Genomic DNA, 24,274 nt, shown 5'->3' on the forward strand with positions numbered 1-24,274 from the left:
GAGAATGTATTTAATAACTTACTCCCCCTAAAAATAAAGGAAATAAAACATTATACAAACCGTATATTCCCATTTAAGAAAAAAAAATGTTTTAATTCTTTTTATGAAACAATGTGAGGTCTTAATACAAATTATTGAAGCCAATACCAAGGAGCACTGTATCACACATAAATTACGGAGGCTATAAAAAGTATTTAACACTTTTGGCATTTTTCACACTTTATTTTCTTATATCATAGAATCTAAATGGATCTATTAAGGGATTCTTACCGCTGATCAAGATACTTAGATGGACTTGAGCCTGTTTTTAAAACTTCCTAACCATGTAACAATGTAATTGATAAACACAAAATACTCTATAAAATCAAGAAATAATTGAGTACATCTGTGTCAACCCCATTTTCTAAGATTCTAAAATTCTAAGATCGAAATTAAACCTGGTACAATCATTTGTCTTCAGAGGTCACATAATTAATCAATTGGAATCCACCAAGGGGATGATTAAATAATTTATCAAAGACTTTTAATACCCCCAGAGCACTGTAAACTCAATAATAAAGAAAGAGTGAGGGTATGGCACAACTGTAACTTTGTTCATAATAGGCAGTCCTTCAAAACTAAGCATATGCTCAAAATGAAGGAGGCCACAAAGAGGCCTAATGCAATTCTGATGGTGTTACATTCTATTATGGAACACATGGGAGAAACTGTCTGTGGGACAGCAACAATCAATGTATTTTATAAATCTGTACTTTATAGGATGGCAACAAAAAGAAAAGAAAACTATTGTTGAAGAAAACACAAAAGATATCACAGAGAATTTGCCCGAAAGTATTTTGGAGACATACACACCAAGTGGAGGAAGATTCTATGATCTCATGAGACTAAGGTTTAACTTTGTGGCTTCAAAACTAGACTCTATGTTTGGTGCAAGCCTAACATTGCACATCATGCCATGAACACAATCCCTGCTACCATAAAGCAATGTAACAGAATGCTAATGCTATGTGAATGCTTCTCAATTTCAGGGATTACATAACTTGTAAAAGTAGAGGGCAAAAGGGATGAATCAAGATGTAGGGAAATCTTGGAAGAAACCTTGCTTCAGTTAGTAAGAGACTTAGGTTGTATATTTACTAAACTTCAGGTTTTAAAAAGTGGGGATGTTGCCTATCAACATCCCCTATCAGATTCTAGCTGTCATTATGTAGAATGTACTGAACAAATGATAACTAAAATATGTTTGGTTGCTATAGGCAACATCTCCACTTTTTCAAACCCCTAGTTTGCTTAAGATTTATGCTCCAATAGGACAATGATGTATAAATAACATACGGAAAAAGCTGGCTTAAATGAAGAAAAAAAAAGTGTCCTGGAGGGACCCAGTCACAGTCCAGACCTCCTTACTATTAAGCTATGGAATTTTTTGAAAATTACTGTTCTGCAACAGTCTCCATCCAACCTAATGAAATTTAAGCAATATTGCACAGAAGAATGGGAATTACGTATACATATGTGCAAAACTGGTACAGTTTTGCCTCAATAAACTCGCAGCTAAATTCAATATGGCTCCACAATGTAAGGAAATAATATATGAAAAATGCCAATGGGGATAAATAGTTGTTATAGCATAGCGCTGGGTAAAAAATGAAAAGTTATGAGATATTATCCAGTTCATGATCATCAACAGAGTATCTATGTCAGTGTGGTTGGCTTGTGACTCAGCGTAGGAAAATTGTGGGCAGTCATGGCAACTATGAACAGGCCCTACGTACATATTCCCTGACACCAAAACTGTTAGAGCTCTAGTGTTATGTGATCCTACCTGTAAGCAGGGGCGGATTGGGAACTTAAAGTGGCCCTGGAAAAAATTATTGAAGTGGCCTCATGTCGGCAGGACCAAAATAACTGTAGGTGGGGCCAACACAAAAGTAGGCGGGATTTAGAACTACAGGAATTTGGTTGTAGTAACATTTAGGAAAACCTAGATGTGATGACTTTACACACAGTGGGTCATCTCTAAAGCCATGCAGGGCAAATGTAAAGTATACTATAGGCAGCCCCCTCTTAGTATAGTATAGTATAGGTAGCCCCCCAATAGAATAGTATAGGTAGCCCCCCTTAGTATAGTATAGTATAGGTAGCCCCCCTTAGTATAGTATAGTATAGGTAGCCCCCCTTAGTATAGTATAGTATAGGTAGCTCCCCTTAGTATAGTATAGGCAGCCCCCCTTAGAATAGAATAGGCAGCCACCCCTTAGTATAGTATAGGAAGCCCCCCTTAGTATAGCATAGTATAGGTAGTCCCCCTTAGTATAGTATAGGACCCCCCTTAGTATAGTATAGTATACTAAGCCCCCCTCACTTACCTTCAGTTGCTTCAGCAGCGTCTCTTCTCACATCAGGCAGACAGGAAGTGAAGTCAGACTTCCTGTCTGCCGAACAGCACCGTGGGAGCCTAGCAATTGGCTGCCTGTTGCTGCCCACTGAACACCAATATTTTAGATTGCTTTCCTGTACGTGCCTCCCCCCGCCGCATCTAAACGCGCCCCCCAGGAAAATCTGAGGAGGTCTCCAGGTGGCCTCGTTAGGCCATCGGCCTACCGGGAAACTTCCCTGTAAGGTCTATGGCCAATCCGCCCCTGTCTGTAAGGTAGTATTAGATCTGCAGAACACCAGATCGAACAGTGTTACTGTGCAAGAGAGATCCCTCACCCCCCACCAGCCCTCGTTCTAAAGGTTATCCCAAAATAAGAAGTGTCAATGGTTTGTGATAACTTGGGATCCAGTGAACATCAATCAGTGTAGTTTAATATAAAGACAATGTGACATATACCACACAAAATCAAAGATGTTAGATTTTAGGAGGGTTGGAATGGGAAAATATGTACATGATTCTTTGGTAGAAGTGAAGTAATTTCAATGGAGTGTTGGAGAAGTAGAAACTATTAAAGAGTTATAATACCAATCATCATAAAAGCAATAGATCTTTGAATCATGCATGTTAGAAACACAACAAAAAGAAAGCCAATCTATTTCTCAAAGAAGGTAGGAAACATTTTGAAAGCAAACCAGATTGTTTTAAGTAAATAAAAACTCTGAAAATTAAGACAATGAGGCTAAGAAAGATATTAGAGGTTTAAAGACTCAGGCAGAGAGGACAATTTGATAGTAAGTATAAAGGACAAAAACAAAAGGAGGAATAGTAGGACTAAAGATGGAATGAAAGTTTTCTACAGAACATTTTTGTTCTACAGTGGAAGCAGAAGGAAATGGACCACATTTAAATAACAGGAATATTGATGCAAAAAATTAAACATGAGTCCATTCCTGACTGTCACAATTAAAATAGACAAATAGATAAGTCAGTGGGGCCAGAAAGGATACATCAAAGAATACTAAAAAAGATTAACGGTTGCTGGTTACACCATCAACTGAATTATTTAGCCAGTGCCTATTAACAGGTTTAATCCCATATAACCGGAAAAGAACAAGTGTATTCACAAAAGTGGAAATCGAAAGTAGAGTCTGGCAACTACAGACCAGTGAGTCTGACATCACTATTTGGAAAATTAATGAAAGCACTGCTTGGCGAAAGAAAATTTCACATTCAGCAGTTTACAAGATTCTAAGCGGCATATATTTACTGGGGGTGATTATTTCAAACACATCTGATTGATTGTTTTTATTTTGGATGGATCTAAAAGTTATCAGACAATGTAGTAATACAAGATGGAAAGCTAAACCAATGCTATGTTTCAGGATGAGTTAGTGGAAGAAACACAAATGTTGATGATGCCACAACTAAGGTAAGGTGATCAGTTCTGGTAGCTATATTCAGAAGCACATAAAGTAAATAGCGATGGTAAAAAGAAGGGCCACTACTTTGGTGCACTGCCTATAGCAAAATACTTTTACAAAGAAAACCTAAAGCATGTATAGCTTGGTGCACAGAAAAGAAATGGCAGAATATGACTGAAGCATTTAAATATACCAAGGGTGTTAACAACAGTACAAACAGCTTCTCCAGCTCCATATCAGTGATAGGCTGGGAGTGTTGCCCAGAAATGTGGCACTAAACAGCGCCACACTTGTAGAATTCACTAACACAGAGGAGAAGCAGTTAGAAGTTCCACAACTATAGCACTGACTCTGACATCCCTCTCATCTGTCTGCTCTCACCCGTACTTGCTTCACAAAAGGTAATAAGTGTTTGTGTATATGTACGAGAGGGATGAGCTGCAGCATATGTGGGAGTGGGGCATCCTTAGAGGGTAGACGTCTGAGAGGGAGAGACACCTAGGAACAGGAGGAAAGCATTCTGCAAAGTAAGAAAAGTATTCTAACAAGATGACATGCACACAAATGGGATGGTAGCAAGTTTAGGGGAAATGTGAATAAGAATTGCAGTCCTGAAAATGTAATAGATAGTGGATGAAAATTAATGTAATTTGAAATATTATATGTAGTGAAAATATCAAATTATTTGATATACACACATTTATTCATTACAAAATAAACCATTTCTGATGAATAAGTTATAAAAGTAGTGTTATGGTCTTATGCATGTTAATCAAGTAGCCTCAAATGTATTAATTATGGTTCTTGAACTTTAAGCAATTAAAGCATTACTATATTTTGGTTTCTGTATTATTGTTATTTCTTGGAGAAATTTGCAAGGAATCTCCCGCTATGGCTGTTATTTTTCAAGCGTCTTGATCCTTTGCTATTGTTTATCAGTGCAAAAAGCCATCTTGGTCTGAGGCATGAAGGACACACTGACGTACACTTTCATACACAAATACAAACTCGCACACACTCACCTTTTGCTTCTGTGCTGCCTCCAGCGTACTCTGTGGCTTGGGCAGTGTAGGTAGGGGGCATGTCTATGCTCTGATTGGCTGAGTGACTGTGTAGTGTTATGCAGCCAATCAGAGCACAGCGGAGGTTGCTGAAGAGTTCTTGCCTGAATAACAAACTCCTCAGTACTGCTGAGGTTTCTCCTCCATGTCTTCTGAGCACAGGACACAGCTCAACTTCCTCCGCCAAGACCCTGAGAGCACTGTCTTAGCACCACCGCCCAGGAAAAGGCAGTGGGGCCTACCAGGGATTGCTGCAGTATTATGGTGGGCATGTTCAACCCTGGCTAAAAGGGCCATGTGACGAAACAAGTTTGATAACACCTTAACCAACCTGTCCCTCGTTTCACACAATGTGTGGATTATAGCATGTACGTTTTATAGCCCTTTATTTTGTTTCCAAGCTCAAGAGAGTATAACTGCAGTGTCTAATTACATGTGGATAAGTGGTCATTGTAGCTCATTGTAAGTATGTATATTGTTTATTTTATCGTGTTAATATTGCATGGACGCTGTTATTCATTGTCCTTAAAGGGAAGCCAGGTGGGTTATGGGTAGGAATCAGGTTGCAAGATACTGGTGAGGGGGAAGGCTAATTAGTATCCATTGTTCTCACAAGACTACTCCAGACATTTGCTCTACAATCTAACAGAGGAGTGTTTGTGGAAGTACAGCTCATCTCCACTCTCCTCTCCAAACCCCTAGTCCAGGACTCAACAATGTTTGACAAGGAGAGACCCAGGGGTTTGCCCAGGGAGGGGAAAGACTGTGGAAATTTGACCCTAGATATAAGGAGCCACTCCAGGGCGGGAGGTGATGTTCTTTTTTGGGAATTGATGGCTGAAAGCTGCAGGGTGGGTGATGGCTCTACCAGTGAAATACAGCGGCAGATCCATGGGTCGTCAAGTCCGGACAGCCAGATGACTGTAACTTCTTAAGCTTGTGGGATAAGGGACAGATTAAGTGGTAAACCTGCCTAGCAGTTATTTACTGTATGTACATAATATTCTATTGATTGTTTTTGTTACAATAAATGTACTGTTGTACTTTTCTAACTGCATTTGTCTGAGTGACTAATAAGAACCTTAGAAGGTACTGGATAGGATTCCCTGGCCTAGGAAGGCACCCGTCGGTGGCCAGCCACAGTGAAGTGGGTAGAATTAGGCCAGACAACACGGTATCTTTACATGTTATTTTTTGCTTTCTTCACTATTTACCTTACATGCACCAGCTGTTATAAGGATCACTAATTGTTTTTTAAGTGCTATTAAAGGAAAATTATAACACTACCAAAAATTTTGCTTACCTACACAATGTAATAGAAGAACATGTGCAATAAATTAGGTGCATATTGAAAATGTTAGGTACATTGTTTTAATGATCACAAACATTTTTTAAAAAAATACAATTTATTAATAACATTTTATATGAAAAAGTGTTAAAAAAATTCTTGAAAGGTACATCAATGACATGGTATATATTAGAGATGCTCACTGACCCCCGTGTTTTGGTTTTGGTTCTGGATTACCTTCGTGTTTTGGTTTTGGTTTTGGCAAAACCGCCCTTGCATGTTTTGGTTTTGGTTGGTTTTGTTTTGCAATTTGTTAAAAAATTCAATTTTTTTTGGCTAAAATAACATAATTTAGTGCTCCACCTGTTTCTTGGATAAGTGAGGTAATTCTACAGCTAATAAATATCAACGAGCGCTGACCCCCTCCCTCCCGGGATGTGTGCTTTTATCACCCAAATCTTATTAGTGCAAATTATGAAAAAAACAGTTTAATCCATGTCAAATGTCAAAGAGCGCTGCTCCCCCCGGGATGTGTGCTTTTATCAGACACACACCAATCCAGGGTGCCAGACAACGCACTAAAAAGAGCTATTGAAATTCATAGCAAAAAAGGCAGTTGGGTGTCTATCTGTATTTTACACCCTACATTTATAGTTAAATAGAAAAAAAATCAGCCTGTAAAGACTGGACGATCAATAGAAATGCCCAAAGCAGATTTTCTGTTTGGGTCTAGATTATCCCCATATATTAAAATTAATATATTAAGAAATATATTGTGCTGGTATATTACTATTTCAACACCAGAAAATAGCTTTTTTCAAAGAGGGTAATATCTGACACCCCAAACACTTGTAGTGCAAATTCAGAAAGATATAGTGCTGGTATGTAATACTTTCAGCACCAGACATCTGACACCCCAAACACTTGTAGTGTAAATTAGGAAAAATGCCTCCTACTACTCTCTTCCTGCTCTAATTACTGCTCTAATTACTGTGACCGTAACCTAACCCGTCTCTCTCCCTCTCTCAAATAGGAGGGAGGGTGGAGAGGTGAAAGGGGATGTGGGGAAGAGTAAAGGATTCACACATCTAGTGAAATAGAAAAGTCTTATCTGGTGATCCTATTCAAGGGCCGGATCCTGTTAGAATTGTAGCAAAGGTTGGTTGTAATATGAAGCCCATGGGGACCAAAGTTTGTAGAAGGACACGGAGGAGCCCCTCAATATGCTGGTGATGTACTCCATCATATAGGTATGCCAAACCCGACCACAGACCATTTGAAGTGTTGGTGGTGCGGGATTTTTCCAGAAGGCAGCTATTTGACCAGTAGCCGTGCTAATAATATGTCTAAGGAGTTTGTGAGATGGGAGGTCTGTGAGAGGTAGGGGCAGCAGTACATGTTTAGGATCGGAGGGTATAGGGCTACTGAGGATCGCTGAAGCTAATGTAAGGACTGCCATCCGGTATGGATATATTTTAGGACAGTCCCACCACACATGCATAAAGGTTCCAGTTTGGTCACAATTTCTCCAACAAGCGGCTCTTGTTTGTGGACATATAACATGTAGTCAGGAAGGAACGTAGTACCATCTATAAAGACATTTATTGGCATTTTCCTTAATGCAAACATTTATTTATAAATGTCCAACCACTTTTCTTGGTCTAGTGTTGTCCCCAAGTTTGTTTCCCACTGTTTCTGGAAGTAGTCCTTCACATCCATAGTGAGGGGAAATAAAGCACTGTACAGTGTAGAGATGAGACCTTTTGAGGATTGTCCAGAGAGACACAGATTCTCAAACACAGTGGGTGGCCTGGATGACAGCTGAACTTTGACCATTTGGTGGTAGTGTCTAATCTGCAAATATTGATGGAACTGTCCCATTGTAAAGCCACAACAGTCTGCCAGGTCTGAGAACTGCGGGAATGTCGGGGTTCCTGGTGATATGATTTAGCAATAGTAGTTTCTCCTTGCCTGCCCACTTTGTATACATGGGATGCGAGAGTCCGGACGTGAAGGCAGGGAGAGAGAGATGCCATTCTATTACAATGAGACCAGAATGAGAGGGAGAGGGCATTTACTGGGTGGGTTCGAACAGGGGCTGGGCGTTGTGTAGCTGGGAGCCAAAGAATGGAACAAACTGGTGAGCCACCTAGTAGATCTGAATTTATATCAACTCAGACCCTGGTTCCAGGTGGAGAATGCCATTGCACACATTGAGCTAGTCGTGCCTCGTAGTAATAGTTACGAAAGTTGGGGATGCCAAGGCCAACTGCCATGGGGAAGCGTTGCAACACAAAGATTTTTTAAATGTAATACCACTAATTAAACAGTTCTCCTGTTACATGTAGGATTTAGATGGAGATCTTCCTCCACTAGAACCAACACAATGATATGAGAACTGCCATCAGAAAATAACAGTCGATATGACCAGCACTACCATAAGTCAAACCTTTGTTAAAAGGCACCAATTGTTAAAGGCACCTAAAACACTGAATGAATGGCATAATGTTATATATTCAGTGGATATTAATGCTCCCTCAGCGCCCAACAGGGAGTGCCAGATGATGATATGGAGGAAAATCAGCTGCGATCTGCTGGTCCTCAGAGTTAGGATATTGGGATTGCCTCTTTAACTCTGGTGAGCATGCATGAGTAATTGACACTATATGTTGATATTACCTATTCAGCTGTGGATAGAATGGATCATTGCACACCTGTCTCATTAAATTTTGGTGTGCTCCTCTCCTGACCTGATTGGATTTTAGAGTTTAAAACCCCCTACTGTTCTATGCTTCTTTGTCAGTGACAGAGTTTACTCTGGACTCTGGACACCCCTGCACAGTCTCCTCTCTGGGATTCTTCAGTATACCCTTCTCTGTTTCAACTCTGGCTCTACAACCTTGGCAAACAGCAAACAGAGACTTCAGGCTCTACAACCTTGGCAAACAGAATTACTTCTAACGCAGCATTCTGTCATCCAGCGTACTGTGAATTTTCACTAAGTGAGTACAGCAACTTCAACATAGAAGTGAATATAGAATATTTGTTTGGTTAGGAAAGAATCTTTCTATATCACTCTGCCTCCTCATACAGCACTGAGGGACTCTGGTCTCATCTCGGGTGCACTTGGTGTTCGGTGACTTCAAGTGATCTGGAATATTGGACATTCTTCATTACCAAAGTTGCATCTTGTGAGGACTGTATCTGATTCTACAAATCTGAAATGTAATTGTTCTGTATGAAGAACTACAAACTGCCAAGGTCTTTGGAGATCTTTTATTCACAACAACTGTCATAAACTACCATTACCAGAGACATTGTTCTGTGCTTATAAATCAGTAGCAAGCTGTGTTTGAGATGTCATCACTGCGAACCGCTAATGTTAAACTTAAGATGCACTTACCAGGCAGTTTTTCTGGGGTCATATGAACATAAATACCTTTAGCAACTAATTTATTTCACTGCTGAGGATACTACAGTCGGTTGATTATTCTCACCTCTGGCTTAGCTTTATGATTTTCCTGGCAAGAAAGTATCTTCCGAAATCAAACTTTGTTCTTTAAAACAAGAGAACTGACATGCTGAAATATATTCTTCAGAGTTCTGAAAATGGGCAACAAACACCACAAGGAATGATTAAGCTCTCTGTAGTAAATTTGGGCTGGGATTGTCTGATACCATTAAAGATGCTCTATTACAATATCTTCCTGCAGAGACTCTGGATCTATTGATGAATTTGTCTATTCAGAGAGAGGCATCAAAAATGGACACAATCTATTCTTTTCTCCAGCTTCCGATTTTTCCAAACCCATGCACCTTGGTCTTTCTCGTCGCTCTACTGATGAGAAGAACAGACATAGACATATTAATTTATGTTTATGGTAAGAATTGGATTGACACTATGCTTCTTCTTAATCTACGGAGATTAAGAGATTGGGAAACTACCACACCTAAGGAAAAAGGGAGTTATTCTACTAGGTCTTATGGTGTTCAGAATTTCTTGAAACTCCCCGCTTGCTTAAGATACCACTCAACCTCAATAAATACTTTTGCTTTCTTAGACAGTGTAGTAGCAGGTATTTTCTGGCTCTAAAACTTTCTAAATCCCTGAAAATTCCTAACATCAAGTTTTCCAATAACATTAAGAGGCATAGATAGCTCACTACTTCATCGAAGCCCGATTTCAGTAATCCATTCCTCCTGTAACCAGGGCCGCCGAGAGGGGGGGGGAGCGGGTACAGTTTACCCGGGCCCGGCCATGCCAGGGGGCCCGGGCCGGGCCCTCGCTGCTAATTAAATTTATTTTTATTTTTTTATTATTTTTCTCTGTTGCGCTATTTTTTTTAAAACTTTTTTTATTTTTTTTTCCCGCGGGGGGGGGGGGTGGGGTGGGGGTTCATGGGAGCTGGAAGAAAAAAAAATAAAAATAAAAAATACTCACGTGATCGCGCGGCGCCGTGTCCCTCCTCTCCTCCATTCACACTGACTGCTGGGCGTGACGTCATCAAGTCACGCCTGTCAGTCAGTGAGGAGCGCCGCAGCCAGCAGGAAGAAAGAAGACAGAAGAGGAGACAGAAGAGCAGAAAAGAAAAGAAAGAAGTTGACAAAAGGTAAGTAAAGAAACGGAGAGGCAAGGGGAGGAAAACAGGGAGGGACAGTACTATAAAGAAAGGGGACAGAGAAACAGAGGAGGAAAAAAAGGAGAGAGCCACAGAGTAATAAAAAAAAAAGTGGGAGAGAGGAACAGAGGAGGAAAAAAAGGAGAGAGCCACAGGGGAATAAAAAAAAATTGGGGAGAGAGGAACAGAGGAGGGAAAAAAAGTGGGAGAGAGGAACAGAGGAGGAAAAAAAAGTGGGAGAGAGGAACAGAGGAGGAAAAAAAGGAGAGCGCCACAGGGGAATAAAAAAAAATTGGGGAGAGAGGAACAGAGGAGGGAAAAAAAGTGGGAGAGAGGAACAGAGGAGGAAAAAAAAGTGGGAGAGAGGAACAGAGGAGGAAAAAAAAGTGGGAGAGAGGAACAGAGGAGGAAAAAAAGGAGAGAGCCACAGGGGAATAAAAAAAAATTGGGGAGAGAGGAACAAAGGAGGGAAAAAAAGTGGGAGAGAGGAACAGAGGAGGAAAAAAAAGTGGGAGAGAGGAACAGAGGAGGAAAAAAAGGAGAGAGCCACAGGGGAATAAAAAAAAATTGGGGAGAGAGGAACAGAGGAGGGAAAAAAAGTGGGAGAGAGGAACAGAGGAGGAAAAAAAAGTGGGAGAGAGGAACAGAGGAGGAAAAAAAGGAGAGAGCCACAGGGGAATAAAAAAAAATTGGGGAGAGAGGAACAAAGGAGGGAAAAAAAGTGGGAGAGAGGAACAGAGGAGGAAAAAAAAGTGGGAGAGAGGAACAGAGGAGGAAAAAAAGGAGAGAGCCACAGGGGAATAAAAAAAAATTGGGGAGAGAGGAACAGAGGAGGGAAAAAAAGTGGGAGAGAGGAACAGAGGAGGAAAAAAAAGTGGGAGAGAGGAACAGAGGAGGAAAAAAAAGTGGGAGAGAGGAACAGAGGAGGAAAAGAAGGAGAGAGCCACAGGGGAATAAAAAAAATTGGGGAGAGAGGAACAGAGGAGGGAAAAAAAGTGGGAGAGAGGAACAGAGGAGGAAAAAAAAGTGGGAGAGAGGAACAGAGGAGGAAAAAAAGGAGAGAGCCACAGGGGAATAAAAAAAAATTGGGGAGAGAGGAACAGAGGAGGGAAAAAAAGTGGGAGAGAGGAACAGAGGAGGAAAAAAAGGAGAGAGCCACAGAGGAATAAAAAAAATTGGGGAGAGAGGAACAGAGGAGGGAAAAAAAGTGGGAGAGAGGAACAGAGGAGGGAAAAAAAGTGGGAGAGAGGAACAGAGGAGGAAAAAAAGTGGGAGAGAGGAACAGAGGAGGAAAAAAAAGTGGGAGAGAGGAACAGAGGAGGAAAAAAGTGGGAGAGAGGAACAGAGGAATAAAAAAAGTGGGAGAGAGGCACAAAGTAAAAAAGAAGGGGGAAAAGCAGCATGGAGGTCGCAGTGTGAGCATAAGGGGGTACAGTGTAGTTGTGATGAAGGGGCACAGTATTGTGTGTGTGATGGCACAGGGGGCTTGTTGCAATGTAGTGTGTGTGAGGTAGGTGGCGGCTAATTAATGGGCGCTATTTTGTTTGTAGGGTGATGGTGAGGCAATTTAATAGTAGGGACTATTAATTTAAGATGGGGTGGTTTGGGGGCTATTGAATCTTGGGGTGAGTTTAGGGAGAATGAGGTCTATTTATTAAATGTGACTATGAATTATTTAATGGCAGTGATGGTTGCGGGAAATAGGTATTGCTGGGGCTGTTTGCAGGAAGTGAAATAGGTTTATTTATTAAATGTAAATAGTATTATTTTAATGTTGGGGCTGGAGGAAGGCCTAATTATTAATCGTGGGTGCTATTGATTTAACGCCGGGGCTGGCTGTAATTTTCTAAATGTAGCCATTTTTTTTTCAAAATAGGTCCTTCAACATTTCTGGATCCGGACAAGCCACAACTAAAGAAAGCAGCAGCCACAGGTGGAGAAAGTGAGAAGAACAGGTAGGAGAGAGCAGCACAGTGTGTGAAATGTTGTGATTCTAGTAGGGACAATACCAATTTTTGGTGAATGTTGTGTCCAATGTAAGGTGTAGGCCAAGACTGAACTGTTTGTGTACACACTGCATTGTTTGTATACTACACTGTGGTGGTAGATGTCCTGAAAGTCAGGAGTGCTTGAACATATGTGACGCTCCGGCGAATTGAGAGCCTAGTGGTTTTTATGTTAGCCACGCCCCAATGGCACGTTTGCCACGCCCCAAAATGCATGACCACACCTCCCAAAATTTTTGCACCGCCGTTTGGCTAGCTACGCCCCTGAACGCATGACCATACTTCTAAATTTTTTTGCGCCGCCGTAAGGCGGCGCAAAAAAATTTTGGGGCTTATTTGACTATGAGGGGGGCCCCATGAATTTGTTGTACCCGGGCCCTGAATTCTTCTTGGCAGCCCTGCCTGTAACTGTCACCATTGGTATGTTTCATCAAGAGCAAATTATATTCTTGCTTACTACTTCTCCTGCATTTCCACTAATTCTTGGATTTCTACTGTTGACTCTACATAACCCTGATTTCTTCCCCAAGAAGACTGGGGAAATCATTCGTTGGAGTGACAAGTGTCATTAGTCCTGTCTTTCTATCTCTCTCTGTCTTTCAAAATTGGAGGCATCAGAATCATTAGAGCTTTCAATAACTTGCTTCTCTTTTTCGGATGGTTTTGATAAAAAATTCTGCTGATTTCTTACCTCCTCACAAATCCTATGGTTGTGCCATCAACCTTGCTCCAAGGTTTCCCTTTTCCAAGGGTCAGTTATGTCCAAAGCTATGGATGACTATGTACAAGAAAGTTTTCACTAAGGGTATATTTGCCCATTCAAATCACCAGTAGGGGTGGGTTTATTTTTTGTTGCCGAAAAAGATGGAGGACTACGTCTTATAGTTAATACTATAGAGAACTGTACAAAATAACCACTTTCAACCTTTTTTGATCCTTATTAGATTTTAAGCTCCTTAAAAGTCTATTTTGGAAATGATGGACGCGCCTCTTAATTGGTCAAACAAGTCTAAGAGTACAGTTAGTGGATATTGCTTTTTTATGGAGAACAGTCTTTAACATTCACACAGGACAATATTGACTACCTTGTTATGCCATTTGGTCTTTGTAATGCTCCTGTGGTCTTTCAAGATCTCATAAATGACACCCAACTAGAATTCTTTGGAAGTTTCATTGTGGGAAGATATTCTTATCTACACTTCTAACCTTTCAGAACATCTGTCTTATATCTGTCAAGTACTAGAATGTCTTGGATCCAGTCACGTTTATGCCAAGAAGGAAAGTGTGAGTTTAAAACTTCTCACGTGTAAATTTTCACCAATTTTCTTTCTTCAGCTGGCTTTTCCATCGATCTTAAGAAGGTTCAAGCCATTTCAGAGTGGACCCTTTCAATGAACCTAAAAGCAAATTAATGCTTCCTGGGATTTGTCAACTATTTTAGGAGGTTCATTCCATCTTTCTCCTCAAGTTTGGCTTAAATCACAGCATTAATCAAAAAGAGTGCAGACCCAACCTCTTTGTCTTCTCAGGTTCTGCTTGCCTTCGAGACATTAATGCATGTTTTAATGTCTGCCCTTGAGTTGTATCATCCAAATAATCAATATCTATTTATTATAGAGGTGGACACCTCTGACGTAGAAGCCGGAGCCCTTCTATCTCAAACTGATCGTGTAGCTAAGAAAGGGTGACTGAAAAAGGGAAGTTAAAATTAACAGGTGGTACAGTACGCAATGGAACTCAAATGCAAACTTAAAAAACACTTAGAACAATCTGTCAGTTGGATATATAAATCACTCAAATATCACAGGCTGAGTGACAGTAACAGCTGCTAAACAGGATATAAACTTCCACTGTCACTAATTACCTAAAGCAGATTAAACAGTGCAGCTATGTCAGTAAATGCTAGCATATAATATTCTAGTAAAATGCCGTAATTATAAAATATTTTATGCTAAGTCCGAAATATATCTTACTAGCACCTTTGAAAACATTAGTTAATACAAAGTCACATACATCACTCCATTAACTTGAAAATACTCAAAGATCTGTGTGTAGAAACAAAAATCAATCAAGATATGTTGTCATCTCAAAATCCTCTCTCTGTGCATGTACTTACAAGGTTAGGAAGGTACTTGGCACGATGAGTGTAAATCTTAATATTCACGTTGACACCGCAATATAAGGAACGCTTCAAATTGCAAGAAGATCAACCCACAGATTTTTGTGCTCCTCATTTGTGTAGATGAAGTTTGAGTATGTTGGACTGTTCTTCCATCCCACTATTGATGTACATAAAAATTAGGGAAAAATATAAATGAAATAGTGTATCCCTGTTTAATTAAAACATGATAGCAAAAGAATGCAGCAGATGCAGCGAGTGCATCTACTCGCATAGAAATCTAAAGGGTATTAGAGCAAAGTTTTCAAGGTGTAAACCAACAAACATGCAGCAACTCTCCCATTATGAATATAAACATGAGAAGTGATCAGCACGGCATTTATGAAATTCATAAGTGAGGTCTTCAATCTGGTGGAAAAGATGCTTTCCTTCCCTGGAAGACATAGATCGATCTTGAACAAAACTTCTATGATGAATTAGTAATATGTATGGACTGGCAATCTCTATCCTGTCCCACAATGTATAATCAAAGTTTCCATCTTCTGATAGGTGTTCCTAGCTAAATGTAAACTGCAAGCATGAATTCCTTAATTGTGTCCATATGTAAAATAAATGCATTTATGAGCACAAATACCCATGCCTAAACTGTTAGTAGACAGGTCTTTGAAGTGACAATTATACTGTAGGTGCAGCCTGTTTGTAACCTATGTAGTGTGGGGTTTTGTTTTAGCAAAATAACCTCCAATTCCTGGCTTTGTGGCTGGGGGTTTCTTCTTGGAACCAATAGGAGCTGTGTGAGGTCACGCTAATTATAAAATACTGCCATCCATGTCTTGGGGGTGATTTCCTTGTACCACCTGGTAAGGGTCCAGGCAAATGCCTACCCATGCCCCTTGGTGTACTGTTGGGTGGTTTCAAATTAGCCCAAATCTGGGGCTGGGCGTTGGAGTGTTTCAATAATATGGCCCTTAACTGATCCCCCATGAGCAGTGGGAACCATGTGGTAATATACAGCCCCCAGTTATGTGCTTATTTTGTCTCCTGGTGGCAGGAGAGGACAGGATGTATACTATACCTGATAAATCTACCGCATCTGGAGATTCAATATGTGTATTGTGAATTAGAAGACACTGAGATTACTGCTCAGTATACATCTGCAACAAATAAAATTAAAATAAGTCAACTAATACCCTGGTGCTCACTTGATTCAATCTCTTTATCCAATGTAGTGCATTGGAAAAAAATATTCAGGAAAAAAAAATTCTCATGAGTGAGTACTGCAAGATTCTTAGATGACCATTTTATATAGACTGTTTTCTGCTCTCTGATTGGCTCAAATCTTTATATATCTCACTTAATTATCTAACCTGTGGTATCTACTCTGTCTGACTAATTTTTCACCCCCTATTATATCGCTATACTTAGTGACTGTTGTGGCTGCCTGCATACTATACCATTCAGAAGAGTTGTAAATACTCTGAACCCCGTTTCCTGGGGAATCACCCCAAGTATCCGAACTATATAATGTGACAATATATTAACACATTGTTATACTCCTCTTTTAGATGTAGATGAATGTGTGGAAGGAACAGACAATTGCCACATAGATGCAATCTGCCAGAACACCCTCCGTTCATATAAGTGTATATGCAAGTCTGGATATACAGGGGATGGAAAGCACTGTAAAGGTACAAGTGTTTTATAATTAAATAACAACCCAGTGGATTGATTTATTGTGCGTAAATGTAAGTAATATGTATGTAATATATCTGCTTTTTCCTAGATGTAGATGAGTGTGAGAGGGATGATAATGCAGGTTGTGTACACGAGTGTGTAAATATTCCTGGCAACTACCGATGCATGTGTTATGACGGATTTCGACTGGCAAATGATGGACACAACTGCCTGGGTAACATTCAATTTAAATTTATCTATTATGTTTATTTCAATGGCAAATTTTAGCAGCCAACTTAAAACTCCTATATTTATTAGTAATTTACTGTATATAGCCATCAAAAAATGCAGTTTTGCCTACAGTGAAACATAGTCGTGTGAATTTTTTCCTCTACAATGACCTACTTTTAAAGAATCTAAGTCACATATTGCTTTAAAATAAAGATGAAAGAGCTATTAATTAACATCCACAACTGCAGTATATAAGAAAGTTATTACAACCTAGAAATGAACAAGTGAGTAAAGTATTTTCCTATACCGCCCATACTCTCCTGCCAGTAAGAATACTGAAGACCATTCAACCTCTGCACAGGACAGATAATAAATGGGAAACATGCTCTACTTTTAGACCAGGTCAAAGTAAGTGGTAAATGAGAGGGGCGTGGTGATGAGATTCATTCATCATGTGAACGTTAGGATACCCCTCCAGTCAGCACGACAGAGTCTGCTCCGAAAGTCTGGTGTTCACTGGAGCCCCTAGTGGTGAGGACAGACTTGGCTACAGATGAACGGAGGGTCGTGAACTGTGCACTGACTGGGGAGAATACAGGGGTAGTGAGAAGTAGCAGAGTGTAATCCAAGCAGAGGTCGAGGGCCAGCAGCAGACAGGGAATCCAGATAACGATCCGAGGTCAGGGCTCACAGGCAATACAACAAGGTCCAGAAACAAGCCAGGGGTCATACACGGGAAATCCAAACTAGAATACAGCACAGGAGCAGGAAAACAAGGAACAGGAGCCTAGCTATACTGGGAGCTATAACTGGCAATGAGGCTCTGTCCTCACTGCCATAAATATCAAGGAGAGCCAATAGGAGAGAGTGCCAGCGAAACCCCTCCCTACTACACCAATACCCAGGAGAAGTGACCAAATTAATAATAATAATACTCACTGCTGCAGGCAACACTGGTATTTAGTCACGATCACCTCTGTAACAAGATGTTCCAGTAATACTGTTCCTGAGTAATTCCACACACACAGAGGAGCCCATCGTCAGTGCCATCTCCAGTGCGCACGCGCCCGACTGCAAGAGCGCCGGCCGGGCGCTGCGATGGTAGTGTTGAAACGTCCCGGTTGTTGCCTAGGCAACCGGGACGTAGGAGGAGGAAGTGACGCCCGGTCGTCATAGAGACGGCCGGGACGTTTGGGGCTGCCGGAAGTGAGTCGCGGCGGCCCTTCGGCGAGCCGCGACTCATGACAGTGAGTTACTAGGGAGTGGGCAGGATGCAATGAGGTGACCCTCTCTCCCTGGAGGCTGGGAGAGCTCCCCGACATTTAGTAGTCTTCTGGACACTCGTGGAGAGTAGGCAAGTACGGGGTTACTTCACAGTTAATAACAAAAATTGATGATCATCTGAAAACTGCAGTCAGTTCTAGACCAAATTGCGGGTCACGTAACTGGACGGTAGCCGACCACATACCCTCGTCTTTGTCTCTTTGTCCCCAAAAACTCTTGGTAAATATGGTGGAGATCTGTTTAGTACATGAGGATGGTACAGCTCTTTTAAAATTATGGATGACAGAGAGTAATATGTTGCAGTGAGAATAAAATAACAAGATACATACAACCCCTGTTAATGTTTGGGAACTTTTACAAGCTGTATATATTTTTGTAATATCACAAAATTTCTATTGCATAAACTTCTATTTGGTTAAATGACTTAATGAAATTTTACTAAAAATATGTGAAGTGCGGAATTCCAGTATATATCATGATGGCAAGCAAATGTATGCAATTACTAACTAGAGCCATTAAAATGCTATATATAGCACAGCATGAGCAAAAGGGTAAATGTAATGCAGGAACATAATACCTTTCAGTATGCAGACATACAATTCTATAAACATGCTATTTGTGAACACACTATACCCTTATGCTGATTTTCACCCAGCTTGCTTGCTAACTTCTCCTGTACTGGCGATACAGGATATAAGCCTGCAGGAAATAATAATACTAGGAGCTGTTCTGATAGAAAATGTAAACTCAAAATAGCATAAGTCAGAAATGCATAAAAGAAATTTGCAAACTTAGATTGGACAAGAAATGTCACTACTGCTAGTAACTAATTTATAGCACTACCCAACAAGGAACTTCGTGAAACAATTGTTATCTAACAGTAGATGTTTTCCTAAATTTTGTCACAATTTGACATTTTCTGGAGAACTATATTTCTATTATAAATAAACCAGCTTAAATCTGTTTTGGATTTACAAAGGTAAATATGTGTACATTATACTCTTCAATTGTAAAGTGTTATTTTACATGTGGTCAGTGTACTTCTATATATCTGATGCTTAGTAAAATGTACTGTTCCCTGCCTGGTGCCAAAGCTGAATCACTTCTGTTGCAATGTTTTGATAAAATGGGGTACCTACAAAGTGATAATAAGGGTCAAGTCTGCTTGGTATCCCTCTCTCACAAGATAACTATGTCCTATCATATTTCCTATTATGGTTTTTAGTCTTTATATCTTGAAATATGTTCATTTTATGATGTCTGCGCCTGGGACCATGTTTGCCTTGCCTTTGTTTGAAGTGTCTTGCAATATAGTTCCCCAGACACACTGGAATACTCTGTACAGCGATGGAATCCTAATAATATGCCTCCTGCCTGGTCCAACCCTCCCCAAAATTACTGGTCAATCAAATCCCACTTGCTACAGTCACTTGGCCACTTTTCAGCAGGACAAGTGTAAGAAAAGCAGAGGTTTTAAAATGTCTGTGCTGTTGTTAGGAACCCCTCTAGCCGGTACAGCACAACCAGGTTTCTACTCTGCCAGTCAGGTGTTCACTGGAGCCCCTAGTGGTGGGGACAGAATGGGCCGCAGACTGACAGAGGGTCGTGAAGTGCGTACCGGCTGGGGAGAACCCAGGAAAGCGGAGTGAGGTCCAGGCAAGGGTCGAGGGCCGGCAGCAGACAGGGAATCCAAAGAACAAGCTGAGGTCAAGGGTCACGAGCAAACAGGAAAGTCGATAACCACGCCAAAGGTCGGGGTCACAGGAAACACAGGCAAGGTCCAAATCCAGGCAAGGGGTCATACACAGGCAATCCGATCTCAATATCCACAGGACAAAACTGGAAACACAGCAGGTCAGCAAACTGGCACAGGAAGCTATAACCAGAAGTGAGGCCAATCAAAGCCCAGATCTGTAAAGGCCCACAGGGGGTAGTAATCACTGGGCCAAGCCCCCTTCATCAATCAGCCCACAGGCTGCCTATTGCACGCATGCGCCCGGCTTCCAGCACAGCCGGGACGCAGCGCTACAGAAGAAGCGTCCGGCCGTTGCCTTGGCAACGGCCGGAAAAGAAGCGCAGATGATGTCCCGGTCGTCAAGGTGACGGCCGAGACGCCAGGGGGAGCCAGAAGCGAGCCGCGGCAGCTGTGAGTACCGCCGCGGCTCGTGACAGCTGTGGAGGGAATGTGTGATTTTTCCTGCTGTAGCCAACTAGGTCCCATCATGTTGAACTGCCTTTGGAATCCTTACTGGCTGTGAGTAGTGGAGCGTGCTGGACTGCTTTGGGGCTAGCGACAGCCTAGTTTGATGCACAAGAAATTGGTTCAGCTTGCCATATTGAACCTGCCTGGGCTGAGCACATGCCAGCTGTTGTGGATTGTTAGCAACATAGGCGGTATGATCTCATGGACTTCACACCCTAGAATGAGGCCAACAATGACTTGGTCAATATGGAATTCAAAGGGCTGTGTTTTCCCTGTTTATTGAATTTGCCATTTAAGCAGCAGTGCTGCTCTAACAGTGGCTTAACACTTAGTGGCTAGTGACTCCCCTGTGGCATTAATAAAATACATAGCCAGCATTGCACCCTATATATTGTGTTATGTACTTTCTCTGTGTGATTTGTGTGTGCCATTTACATGAGTTGATGTTTATTAGTTCAGTTGTGATTACATGTGGAACCAAATGAATAAGTTTATTTCTTTAATTAACTGTTTGGGCTGAGAAACTGTTTGGGCTTAAAATGAGAGACACATATATGGTGCCACTTAAAACATGCAAAGTCATATCTGGTGCCAGATCTAATATGCTGCAGCATATCTAGTACAACCATGTAATATGCAGAGTCGTATCTGATATGAAGTCTAATATGCAGTCATACCTGGTGCAAAGTGTAATATGTAATATGTAGAGCCACATCTGGTGAAAAGTGTAATATGTAAAGACATATATGGTGCCAAATATATTATGTTAAGCGATGGATAGTGTCAAGAAAACAAATGTATACCATATCTTATTTCTAGTATAATGTATTGTGCCTTGCCTGGTGTCAAGTAAACTAAGTTGAGCCATATCTGCTGCCACAAATAATATGCTGAGCTATGTCTGCACCCAAGTAGAGTTATATATGCTGCAAAGTAGAATAGGCTGAGCAATACCTGATTCCAAGGATCCAAAGTTGAACCACATCTGCTGTCAAGTGTTAAACACTGAGCCATATCTTGTGCTATCATATAAGTTTCAGCCATATCTGGTTAGGTATAATATTCTGGTGATGTTTGGTACATAAAGTTGAGAGAACTTTATGTGCTTCCAATTTGAAAGGCATATCTGTTGCAAAAGCGTAATATCCACAGATATATCTGGTGCCAGATTTAAAATGCACTGCCATATTTGGTGCTTAGTACCAAATCAAGTATGTAGAGTCATACCTGGTGCCAGGTCATGTACAATTTCTATTGCCAAATGTAATATGCAGACCAATATCTGCTGTTTTTTTATAATATGTTGAACTATGTCTGCTGCATAGTGTATTATACTGAGCCATATTTGATTAAAAAAAAGGTTGAAGTTGATGAACTTGTCCTTTTTTCAATTTCATCAATTACTAAATTACTAAATTATGTAACTATTTAAGATATGAGTAACCCTATGGGGCATATTCAATTGTTGGCGTTACATGTAAAAGTAACACGGCGTACGCACTATTACCGTCATTACGGTAATAGTGCGCGTAATACTTTTAAACTGCGGGAAACGACAACAATTGAATATGCCCCTATGTCTCTATGACTCTAATTAAACAGTAGCTATTTCCTCTCTACTATAGGTGACCGAACACCCAGCCCACAATAAGCAAAAATAACATTATCCAATTTACAGATCCGCAGACCCTAACTCAGATTTTCAACCCCTGATTTTCTCCCAGGCAGTGAGAGAGCTGTATACAGCTGAACATATACTGTAGCTGTAGTCTGATAATCAGTATGTTAACTGAGCCAGAGACTAGAACTGGCTTAATGAAATTTTAGGCCACCCACTCTCCTCATTTGCTCCAGGGACCCTGTAACTCAGCTTTTACATAAGTTCAACAAAGTGGATAAACCTCTTGCTACGACCTCACTAAAAAGTTACTGGAGCTTAAATTACCAAAAATAATTGTACTTGCCATCATCTGGTTTCCCAATGTTTCTCCTACACATCCTCCTGTCCTGTTTTGGCCTAGATAGTGAGCACAAGTAGTCCCTAACCAGTATTCCCTGGCTGGGTTCCAGGTCTATGTTTCACTGTAAAACATACTTGCCAACATTTGTTTTCTTTCTTCCGGGAGATGCCGACTGGGACGTGGGCATGCAGGGGGCGTTTGTTTTTCAAGTTGAATTACTTATCCATTTTTTCTACAATCTCAAAGGAGCTCTACCATTTGGACAGCAATTTGCTCTTCATTGTTTGAACCATGGCAAGTACATGGTCAACAGGGGCAGATGTACACACTTGAGTATTCAAGTTATAGAGCCTCTTCCATGTATATCCTCTTGCATGTTTGAGCTACAGTGGATGTAAAAAGTCTCATCACCCTAAGTGAAATTGCAGATGTTTATAATGCAAAGCCTGAGATCAAGACATCATGTCAGATCTTCCTGCACTGTTACTTTGACCCTGTAACCAACAAAATTCAAGTGAAAAACAAATAGAATTTTTAAGAAAAGAAGTGAAAGTAAAAAGCCTACAATACCCTGGTTGCATACATTTAACAGATAATTTCTGAAGCACCTTTTGTGTTTATTATAGCAGTGAGTCTTTTCCAATAAGTCTCTACCAACTTTTCAACAAATTTGCATTTGACACAGCCTTACTTACTAGCCAGACAAAGAAAGATAAATGTGTATTCACATTTGCATCATCACATTTCAAGGGTTCATTATTTATTGGACATTTTAGGAAAAATGTCCTAAAATGTGGCACACAGGGCTGCCAAGAGGAATTCAGGGCCCCGGTACAACAAATTCATGGGGCCCCCCTCATAGTTGAGTAAGCAAATTGTTTTACAGGGGTGTGGTCACACAATTGGGGGCGTGTCAATGCGCCATTGGGGCGTGGCTAGCGCAACAAAATCACTAGGTCCTGAATTCACCGGAGCGTGACATTTGTCCAAGCACTCCTGACTTTCAGGACATCTAGCACCCTTGTGTAGTATAGTAAGAATGCAGTGTGTACAGAAAGAGTTCAGTCTTTGCCTGCGCCCACTGGGCTAACCAAACACTCACCAAACACTGGCATTGTCCCTACTAGAATCACAACATTTCACACACTATGCTGCTCTGTCCTACCTGTTCTTCTCACTTTTACCACATGTGGCTGCTGGTTTCTTTAGTTGCGGCTTGTCTTGGAATGTGGAGGACCTATTTGGAAAAAAAAATGGCTACATTTAGAAAATTACAACCAGCCCAAGCATTAAATCAATAGCGTTCCCTAGTTATAATTAGGCCTTTCTCCAGCTCCATTAAAATAACAGTATTCACATTTAATATACCTATTCCCACAGTCATCACTGCCACTAAATAATTAACTCGCATTTAATAAAGGGACTTCATTCTCCACAAACTCACCCCCACATTCAATAGCCCCTAAACCACCCCATCTTAAATTAATAGTCCCCACTATTACATTGCCCGAACAATCACCCCACAAACAAAATAGCACCCATTAATTAGCCACCACCTACCTCACACACACTACATTTCTACAAGCCCCCTGTGCCATCACACACATTACTGTGCCCCTCTCTCTCTCTCTCTCTCTCTCTCTCTCTCTCAGACCCCTTTACACATTACTGTGCCTCTCTCTCTCTCTCTCTGACCCCTTTACACATTACTGTGCCTCTCTCTCTCTCTCTCTCTCTCTCTCTCAGACCCCTTTACACATTACTGTGCCTCTCTCTCTCTCTCTCTCTCTCTCTCTCTGACCCCTTTACACATTACTGTGCCTCTCTCTCTCTCTCTCTCTCTCTCTCTCTCTCTCTCTCTCTCTCTCAGACCCCTTTACACATTACTGTGCCTCTCTCTCAGACCCCTTTACACATTAATGTGCCTCTCTCTCTCTCTCTCTCTCTCTCAGACCCCTTTACACATTAATGTGCCTATCTCTCTCTATCAGACCCCTTTACACATTAATGTGCCTCTCTCTCTCTCA

General features: G+C 40.9%; 1 protein-coding gene across 3 annotated transcripts in view; it reads left to right on the forward strand.

Annotated features, from left to right (window-relative positions):
• The window catches only part of SCUBE3 (signal peptide, CUB domain and EGF like domain containing 3), a 171,680-nt gene that overhangs the window by 3,207 nt on the left and 144,199 nt on the right, over window positions 1–24,274 (forward strand). For all 3 annotated transcript variants that reach the window (XM_075195760.1, XM_075195759.1, XM_075195761.1), the window contains exons 2-3: window positions 16,460–16,582; window positions 16,678–16,803. In XM_075195760.1, coding sequence (XP_075051861.1) covers window positions 16,460–16,582; window positions 16,678–16,803 — 249 coding nt within the window. The remainder of the gene's footprint in view (window positions 1–16,459; window positions 16,583–16,677; window positions 16,804–24,274) is intronic.

This window comes from Mixophyes fleayi, chromosome 2 (genome assembly GCF_038048845.1).
Source record: "Mixophyes fleayi isolate aMixFle1 chromosome 2, aMixFle1.hap1, whole genome shotgun sequence".
Lineage (NCBI taxonomy): Eukaryota > Metazoa > Chordata > Amphibia > Anura > Limnodynastidae > Mixophyes > Mixophyes fleayi.